The sequence below is a fragment of the Apium graveolens genome, chromosome 2 (assembly GCF_009905375.1).
Source record: "Apium graveolens cultivar Ventura chromosome 2, ASM990537v1, whole genome shotgun sequence".
Classification (NCBI taxonomy): Eukaryota; Viridiplantae; Streptophyta; class Magnoliopsida; order Apiales; family Apiaceae; genus Apium; species Apium graveolens.
The window spans coordinates 295,670,626-295,680,321 of record NC_133648.1 but is presented as its reverse complement, the minus strand read 5'-3'; the positions used below and the strand labels follow the sequence as shown (position 1 = coordinate 295,680,321).

General features: G+C 42.6%; 1 protein-coding gene across 1 annotated transcript; it reads left to right on the top strand.

Annotated features, from left to right (window-relative positions):
- The first annotated feature begins 1,445 nt into the window (after positions 1-1,445).
- On the top strand, positions 1,446-1,919 carry LOC141702228 (uncharacterized). Its single transcript, XM_074505920.1, has one exon. The coding sequence runs from the start codon at positions 1,446-1,448 to the stop codon at positions 1,917-1,919; it is 474 nt and encodes a 157-aa protein (XP_074362021.1).
- Positions 1,920-9,696: the final 7,777 nt, after the last annotated feature.

Here is a 9,696-nt window from a genome sequence, read left to right as displayed (position 1 = left end):
AATGTTTCGAGGATCCGTAGTGTGGAGGAAATCGTAGTGAATCATACATAATGAATTGTGCGGAAGGAGGTTAATGGAGAAAAGTTGGAATAAAGAAGTGAGATTTTACAAAGCCTGGAAAGTAACCTCAGGGTGGAGGCTCCTCAGAGACAGGAAGCGTCCTTAGAAAATGAAAATCAAAGTGAGGTTGATGCTCCTCAAAAGAAGGACGCGCCCTCCACACCTGCAATGCATGGAGCTATGCCTTGCACTGAGGTGGATGCTCCTAACTGCAAGGACGCGCCCTCAAGTGGAAAGATGGAGGTGGAAAACCCTCGAGACTTCGATGTCGATCCTGATTCTAGGATCCCTACGCCTGCTGAAAAAATGAGGTCAGATGAGGACACAATATCTGTTCCAATCGACAAAGATGATCCAAGCAAGACTTTAAAAGTAGGATCTCAGTTAAGTTATGAAATGAGGGAAAGGCTTACCCATTTTTTGATTAAAAATCTCGATGTCTTCGCATGGAGTCATTCAGACATGGTGGGGATCGACCCAGGGGTAATGTGTCATCGGTTGAACATCTTCCCTAATTGCACGGGCATACGACAAAATCATCGCCCGATGAGCGGGGAAAGGGAGATAATATTAAAGGAAGAGGTGGATCGACTGTTGGAAGTGAGGTTGATTAAAGAATCCTTCTACCCCGAGTGGCTTGCGAATTCGGTGCTCGTGAAAAAGCCAAATGGGAAGTGGAGGACGTGTGTAGATTTCACAGATCTCAATAAGGCTTGCACAAAGGACATTTTTCCGCTCCCACAAATCGATCAGTTGCTCGACGCAATGGCAGAGCATGCCTTGCTAAGCTTTATGGATGCATACTCCAGTTACAATCAAATCCCCATATACGGCCCCGATCAAGAGCATACATCCTTCATCACTGATAGAGGGTTATATTGCTACATAGGGATGCAATTTGGATTGATCAACGCTGGCGCGACCTACCAACGGTTGGTGAACATGATGTTCAAGAATCAGATTGGAAGAATCATGGAAGTGTATGTAGATGACATGTTGGTAAAATTGAAGGAAGCAAATAAACATATCGAGCACCTGATGGAAATGTTTAAGATTCTAAGGAGGTTTCGCATGAAGTTGAATCCACAGAAGTGCGTGTTTGGTGTTGAGTCAGGCAAGTTTCTCAGGTTCATCGTCAACCATAGAGGAATTGAAGCTAACCCTGCAAATATCAAGGAGCTGCTAGACATGAAATCTCCCACCGGTGTGAAGTAGGTGCAAAGCTTAACTGGAAGGATCGCCACGCTGAACCGATTTGTTTCTAAATCATCCGACAGATGCCAGGAATTTTTTAAGGCGATTAAGGTGGCAGGGAAAGACTTTGTATGGACACCAGAATGTGAGGAAGCTTTTAGGAGGATTAAGGAAAACTGGGGAACCCACCCATGTTGTCAAAACCATTGGATGGGGAGTCTCTGATCCTATACCTTGCAGTTTCTGAGTATTCAATCAGCGCAGTGCTAGTGAGAGAAGAGGATGTGCAACAGTCACCAGTGTATTATGTGAGAAAGCGATTGCACGATGCTGAAATTCTCTATACAAGTATGGAGAAGCTGGTTTATACCTTAATCCTTGCATCAAGGAAGTTGCGCCCATATTTCCAAGCCCATAGAATTGAAGTTCGTACAATATATCCTCTGCGGAAAGTCTTTCACAAGCCAGAATTATCGGGGAGAATGTTGAAATGGGCTGTGGAGTTGGGACAGTTTCATTTGGAGTATATGCCTCGCACAATAATCAAAGGTCAGGCTCTAGCTAATTTCTTATTAGAATTTGATTCTGAGGCTGATGATAAGGCTTTGGAGGTGTCGCATCCATCTCATACTGAGGAGGTTTTAGAGGAGTTTCCATACCCCTGATGGATGTCACATGTGGATGGAGTAGTTAACAGTGGAGGAGCAGACGCAGGTATAGTACTCATATCCCCGGAGGGCCATCATCTGGTGAGCGCAATTCACTTCAAATTCTATGCGACAAACAATGATGCGGAATATGAAGCATTGATCAATGGCCTAAATATTGCTTTGGAAATGGGAGTGCAGAACTTAATTGTAAAAAGTGACTCGGAGTTGGTGGTAAACCAGGTGAATGGGGGGTTTCAGGCACGAGGACCGCGAACGAAATTATACTTGAGGTGCACACAATGCCTGATTGGAAAGTTTAAAGAGGTTAGGCTGGAATGTGTACCGCGGGAAAAGAACAGCAATGTGGATGCTCTGGAAAAAATGGGATCCCAGCAGGAGGCTGTGTTGTTGGGATCCATACCCTTAGAAATCCAAGAGATTCCTCGTATCCCAGAGGTAGAGGTGATGCAAGTAGATGAGGCTCCCAAGGAAACATGGATGATGCCATTCTCGCCTATATTCATAAGGGAACACTTCCTGAGGATAACTTCAAGGCTCGGTGACTCCGTTAACAGGCTGCAAGGTATGTGGTATATGATGAAGTTTTGTATAAAAGGGGCTTCAATTAACCATTGCTCAGATGTGTCGATGAAGAAGAGGGAAATTACATCCTAAGGGAGGTAAATGAAGGAATTTATGGTAATCACTCGGGGGGTAGCTCATTGGCGATGAAAGTTTTATGCCAAGGTTACTATTGGCCCACGATGAAAGAGGATTCTGCGAACTTCGTTAGAGCATGTGATCGCTGCCAACGCTTTGCGAATTATTCATCTATGCCAGCAACGCTCTTGACGTCTATGGTGAGCCCATGGCCATTTGCTATGTGGGGGATTGATCTTATTGGAGAGTTATCTAAGGCTAAGGAAAATGTCAAGTATGCAGTGATTGCGGTTAATTACTTCACTAAGTGGGCTGAAACTATGCCATTGGCAACTATCACAATGATAAAAATCAAAGACTTTGTTTTCAACTCCATTGTGTGCAGATTTGGAATCCCTTACAAACTTGTTTCTAACAACGGAAAACAGTTCAATAGAAAGGAGTTACGACAGTTGTGTGAGGATTTGAAAATTAAGAAGGAATTTGTAGCGTTTTATCATCTTCAGAGTAATGGACAAATAGAGGCGGTGAATAAAATTATAAAGCATACCCTCAAAACTAAACTGGAGGAGCATAAAGGAAATTGGCCCGAAGAACTCCCGAAAGTGTTGTGGTCTTAGACTACTACGCCAAGATCTACTACGGGAGAGTCTCCGTTTATGCTCACTTACGGATACGAAGCTATGGTCCCCGTCGAAGTTGGCTCAGGATCGTTGCACAGGGATCGTTACACAGAAGAAGATGCATAAATTAACCAAAGGCTTCAATTGGACCTTTTGGAAGAAGTAAGGGAGAATTCTCAGCTAAGGCTCGCAGCATATCAACAGCGTGCTGCAAGGTACTACAACAAGAAGGTAAAGGGACAACTGTTGAAGGTGGAGGATTTGGTACTCAGGAAGGTGATGCCAAATACAAAGAATCTTCAGCACAGAGTATTTTGGAGCTAATTGGGAAGGACCTTACAAGATAAAAGAAATTTTATGGAAGGGTACTTATCACCTTGAGGACTTGGAAGGGAAGTTGGTTCCGCGAGCATGGAATGCGGAGCATCTCCGAAAGTATTATCAGTAAGGTGCGGCTTTGGCCCCTTACATATTATGTTTACACTTTCAATTATATATTTAGGACTGTGCCTAGATTATAGGCTAGAAGCAATAAAATTCCTCCTAGCCTAGGGGGTAGTGCATGTACTACTTAACTTAGAACTAGTTGAATGATCATATTTTCGAATAAGTTCCCCATAGAGCATAGTAGCCGTGAGACTGATGCACTTTTGACACTAGAGCGCATTATTCAATAAAAGCTATGATCATTTAAAAATTGTATGTCATTTGAAATATTTTTTACCTTGACACGACGCGTCCCACGTTACATAGGACGCGCCCATGGCTGAGGTTGATGCTCCTCTTAATAGGACGCGCCCTCTTGGGGTAATGCTCTACATTTAACATTTTTGAAATGGAGTTAATAATATGAAGTAATTTTATCCCAGGAGAAAGGTTTTACAAAATACAAGGCGTATCCAACTAAGAAGACGCGTCCACTATACAATTCACCAAAGAAAGCAACATCGGAAACATGGATGATTTTTGATATAAAGGAAGGACGCGTCCAGTAATAGGACGCTCCCAATCTGGCATTTTATATAATAATTGCAACACTTCAACATTCTTTCCTTCTAAAAAATGAATGGTTGACGCGTCCATCTATGAGGACGCGCCCACATGATAAAACTATTTAAAAGATGAAAAGACAAGCAAATTAAGAACAATTCAAAGTGCATCATCCAACAAATAAACAGTCATAAGCTTACAGCTTGCAAGGCTTAAAGGGACCTGCACCCTTGAGATAGTTCGGAAAAAGTTTATAATAAATATAAGACGCGTCCTAAGCAGTGGGCGCGTCCTGGGGTTTGTCCTGGTCTTTTGGAGAAGAAGGTGGAGGCTGGGCCTGAAGTGGAGAAGGCGCAGGAGACGCATCATCCTCTTCCCGACCTAGGATAATCCGTTTATTCTTGATAGAGTCTGCAACCCTAATTCTGAAATTATTTACCCACTTCTGGGTATCTTCATCAAACTTGGAGAAGGTGTATTCTGGGTCATTTGCTATGAACCCAGAACACCACTCTTCAGAACCAGCTGCAAACCCATTTTGATACACCAATTTCTTCTCTTCTTTCCAGCCGTGCAGTCTGTCATCATTCAGAGTATCAAGCTCCAGCTGTATGGTGGAATTTAGAGTGACTACGCTCTCCATAGCCTTCTCCACATAGGTGACATTACCTTCAAGTTGTGTCTTCTCACCCTCAAGTCGCGCCTTGTCCTGTTTCAACTGAAGGATTTCAACATCCTTCTCTTTGGTGAGCAGTGTAATGCTTTTTTATAGAGATTTGGTCTTATCTTCAGCTTCACTTTTTGCAGTATCTGTGACAGCAAGATGCGCCCTAAGTCTGGAAACCATGTTGGCATTTTGCCTTGCGTGCAAGTGAAGCTGGTTGCTGCTCTCACCATAACTTCCTCAGTCTGCTGCTCAGTTCTAAAAGTCCAGCCCCTTACCTCCTCCTCAATGAAAGTCCCAGATGAGGACGCGCCAAGATATCTGAGGACACATGATTTGTCATCCGTAACCGTTTTTTGGCGTTTAGGAGGCGCATCCTCCTTATCAGAGATGTTCAGCACAGTAGTATCAATGATCTTTGATGGAGGGGAAGGAGTTATAGCAGGCAAATGATCTTTGATTTTTGGATCTTGCTTAACAAAAGCTTGCTTCCTGGCTCTCAATTTCTTAGTGGCCCCAATGGCAAACCCTTTGGGAAGAAAAGTCATATCTGTGACATAAATATGGAAAAATATTAGACATGGACGCGCCAAGTTAAGAAGAAGCGCCCTATGTGATATGAAATAGTAATATTAAAATAACAAGTGCACGTAATAATTTTGTACACAATAAAAAAGTTATGAAGACTGGACGCGTCCTGTGTGATATGACGTATCCTGTGAGAACCATGCGATGTAACAGTCTTATGCAAACATCTAAATCATATAAAGGATACGAAGACGCGTCCTGATAGCAAGACGCGCCAAGAACAAAATATATAGATTGTAAATGCATATGTCAGGTAAAATGGAAGCTATGTGTATGAAGATACATGTATGATGCATCCTGAGTCCGTGACGCGTCCTATGTCTGATAATTCTTACCTTGTTCCAAGTCTATCTGTCTACTAATGTCCAGTTGGACTAGTCTTGTGGCATTAAGCCCTCTAGCCTTCTTAGAAGCTGTGAGGAAGGGTTTTCCATTATAAAAATCACGATATTTACAAATGGAGCCCACCCTTGCGGACAAAGCCCCAATCTTTTTAAGATTGGCTTCTGTGATCATCTCTTTGAGATTGAAATGTTCCTCAGCATATTTGAGCACCTTTTCTGCTCTTTTTTTTTTCTTTTTCCTGTTAATTCTTTCTGGGTTCTTTTATCTAAGGAAGAAAGATGGGGATTGTCAAGAAGGGAAAAAATAAAGAGCTTGATAAAGGGGAGGACACGTCCTGTCCTGGTTAACAGGACGCATCACTGGGAACATCACTTTCTTGATTTTAAGTTGAAGCGAACTCGGGCTCTCTTGACATCGTAGATGTAGAAGAAAAGTTCTTTCCAATCCCTCCCATGGCTCACCTTTCCTTCATTGAAGCCTTCGTTGTTTAACCACTTGTTGATGACAAAAAAGTGGTAGCCAGAGATGGACTTCCTGATGCTGAAGAAGAAGCTAAACTCCTTCATGGAGGGCGCGCCCAACCCAAGGTTGTGGTACATGATATACAAAGCCCATGCTAGCTTATATGAGTTTGGAGATAATTGAACTGGAGCAATGTCATACCATTTTAAAATCTTCTTGATGTATGGATGCAAGGGCGCGCCCACACCCAGAGAAATAAGTTTTGGAGTTAGGACCATTCTGGGGATCCTCAGATTTTCCACGTTAAAGATATGGGGCCTCATCATCCTGAAAGGACGCGCCCAAATTCCCTCCATGTCGTAATACTTCATGGTCCACCCAATATCTAGATCTGTTGCAGTGGATTTCATCCCAATACATGCCAATTTGTGTTTCTTCTTCCTCCAGACATTCTTCTCTGCCTCAGGGAGATCTTCAAGTTCTTTCCAGTCAAAATCAAGCTCTACATCACTTGGCTCCCAATGTTCCAGTGGAGAGACAGACTGTTGAGGAGATATGGGGTATTTACCAGGTCAGGAGCTCTTCCCTCAAATTCACCTTCACTATGAGGCGAAGGCGCGTCCTAAAAAGGAGACGCGTCCTATTCAGGAGATGCTTCTTGAGCGGATGGGGACGCGCCCTCGTTAGAGACGGTTTTATGTTTTTGTGATTTACTGGAAGAATGGATGATCTCGTCGTCAGTCCAATCTTCGATTGCTTGAGTACGGGCAGTTTAGGAAGTCCTTTTACGTTTTTTTTCGAGTCTTGCACTAAGGGGAACGTTGTCCATTGATTCGGAGTCTGAGCTTGCCATGAGTGAAGTTTTTGATTTCAGAGACTCAAAAAAACGGGATTATGCTTCAAGGAAAGATTCTGTTATGTGATATTCATGAAATTCGGGAATGAAAGAAATGGAAGGTGGGGAGTAGATCCCGAGGCGTTTGTTGAGAACTTTGAACGGGTGGAATAGAGAAGATGAAGACGCGTCCTCCAGCTGAAATAAGAAGGGAAAAGATTTTGAGGACCCGTCTATGTCTTAAAGAACATGAGTAAGATAATAAAAAAGAAAGTATAAAGACAGGTTTTATGCTAGACGCGTCCTAAGAAAATCTATCGCAAGAAATAATATGACGCGTCCTAGTTTGATAGCGCGTCTGCTCTATTCTTGTTGGAGCAAGTTAAGCTACTCTGGGTAAATCATGCAATCGACAACAGGACGCACCCTCAGTCATAGACGCATCCATCATAGTGGAAATGTAGCAGAATCTCAATCGATTATGGCTCATTTTGGGGAAATTTGGTCAAAACCCTAAAAATATGCAATTACTGAATCAAAAGAGCAAAATATGGGGATTCATTATATATATGTATATATACATACAAAATAATATGAAGAACAGTAAAATGGAAATGAAGAATACGAACAGTCTTTTGCTTATTAAGATTGATTTACCCGACGAAATGAAGAAATAAAGAAAGATTTGTGTACCTTGGAACTTGGGGGGTTGATTGATTGTAAAAACGTGGAAATTGGCCGGTTGAATCGCTGGGTTTTCGAACCTAACTCCTTGCTGCGGCGGTGATGGCGGTTTTGGAGAGAGAGAAAAAGAGTAAAGTAAGATTTTGGGTTGGTGAGAGGTATTTTTAGATAAAGGACGATGATGACGTGGATGATAGCTGTCACGCAATGGCTATAGAATAGTTTATTTCTGAAGAATACGTATACACAGCCATGACGCGCCCATTATGGAAGACGCGCCCTGATGTATAACGAAGGGGAAATCCAAATTTTTCTTGTGGTTTTTGAGTAAAAATTCCAGTTTTATTTTCAACTTCAAATGGAATTTCGGGGGTAGTTGTTATACCCAAAATTTGGTATTGGATCAATGCGGTCAAGCGCGGATTAATTAAAGTCAAACTCGGCGTTGCGTTGCAAATGAGGGCATCAGGATGCGTCCATGATGCCTAGGACGCGTCCACCCTGGTGAGAGTGTTCACTGAAGGATGATTTTGTGGCAAAGAAGTTTGAAATACGCGCCTACGAGGTATGATGCGCCCTGTATGTATGGAATGTCATACAAGCTTCCATGAAGGTCAGGACGTGCCCAGTGTCGTAGGACGCGTCCTGCGATGGGGAGATGTATTTTCAGGAGTGAGCTGGGGGCAATGCATGCATGAAAATGAGAAATGGAGGGTTATTTACACTAATGTATTTGTTGCAGGAACTCTTTGAAGAATTCCCTCCTTGAGACGGTCAAGGAGGGGGATGTCCGTGAAAAACTTGAAGGCCTCCAGGGGTATGCCTGATGATTGAAGGCCTCCTCCTGTATTCAACGGGTGTCCTCGTTGGGGATGCAGGGTTAACTCTGGTGTGTGCTCTGGGAACTCTGTTCTTGTATTCAACGAGTGTCCTCGTTGGAGAACTTTGGAGCCATCTTGCACTTTGCACCCAAGAGCTTGGGATCACCTGTCCTGTTATCTGGTGGGTTATCCTCATTCGGGGGACAGGGACGCGTCCGACATTTGGGGTGAACCATGGCTATACCTGCGTCCGTAAATCAAGGGAGATAGCTGTAACGGAGTGTTATCCTTGCGCAGAGAGATGCATTATCCGTGAAGTCCTACGATTACGGACGAGCCTTGAGCCTTGAGCCTTCGCGGTTGGGCCTCATAGTTGGGCATTCCTAAAACTAGCGGAAGATGGATTCTGGATGGGTTTCTACCGGGCATAGGAATAAGAAGTCTAAGCCCATTAGAGTTTTTGTTCCCCAATAACTACGTCAGACTTGATCCCTATATAAAGGGTACGTAGGCACATTGAGAGGGGTAAGAAGTTGAGAGCTGAAAAGGAACCACCACTTACCCTAATCAATCTCAGCCACCAATTAACACACAGCCTCCACACACCGCTTGATTATCCGTTAAAGAACCACCGTCGTCATAGATCTTAATTCCGGCGAGAAATCTCAAACTTTGTTATTACTAGATTCGTCCGTCAATAATATGTAGGATATAATAATAACTTGGTATACCACATTTTGCTTGGTTTGATTATCTCTTTTAATTCTGAATGTCAACTTTTTTTAATCAAATGATCAATGCCGTTAATTTATATATTAAAAAATATATAATCTATTCCGATCTATCACACTATGTAAGCAATAGTTAACTAAATACAAATTTTATTAATTTAGTGAATTACTGCAAATTTTTGCTCCATATTTTAAAACTCATGACCGGATTCCAGAAGCATATGCTACAATAATTTATCTTATCTGTTTTCTAGAAGGTAGGAATATAATAGATTATCATAGCGGTATCGGGATCGGGGGTATCGTGTACATTCAGAGTATAGTATGGGTGTGTTTTGGAATTTTGGACTTTTGATGAGCACTTCTCCCACGTCATCGCAACTTACTTT

Bases quoted from the DNA above. Each gene is read 5' to 3' on its own strand.
- LOC141702228 (XM_074505920.1), top strand. From the start codon at position 1,446: ATGTTGTCAAAACCATTGGATGGGGAGTCTCTGATCCTATACCTTGCA.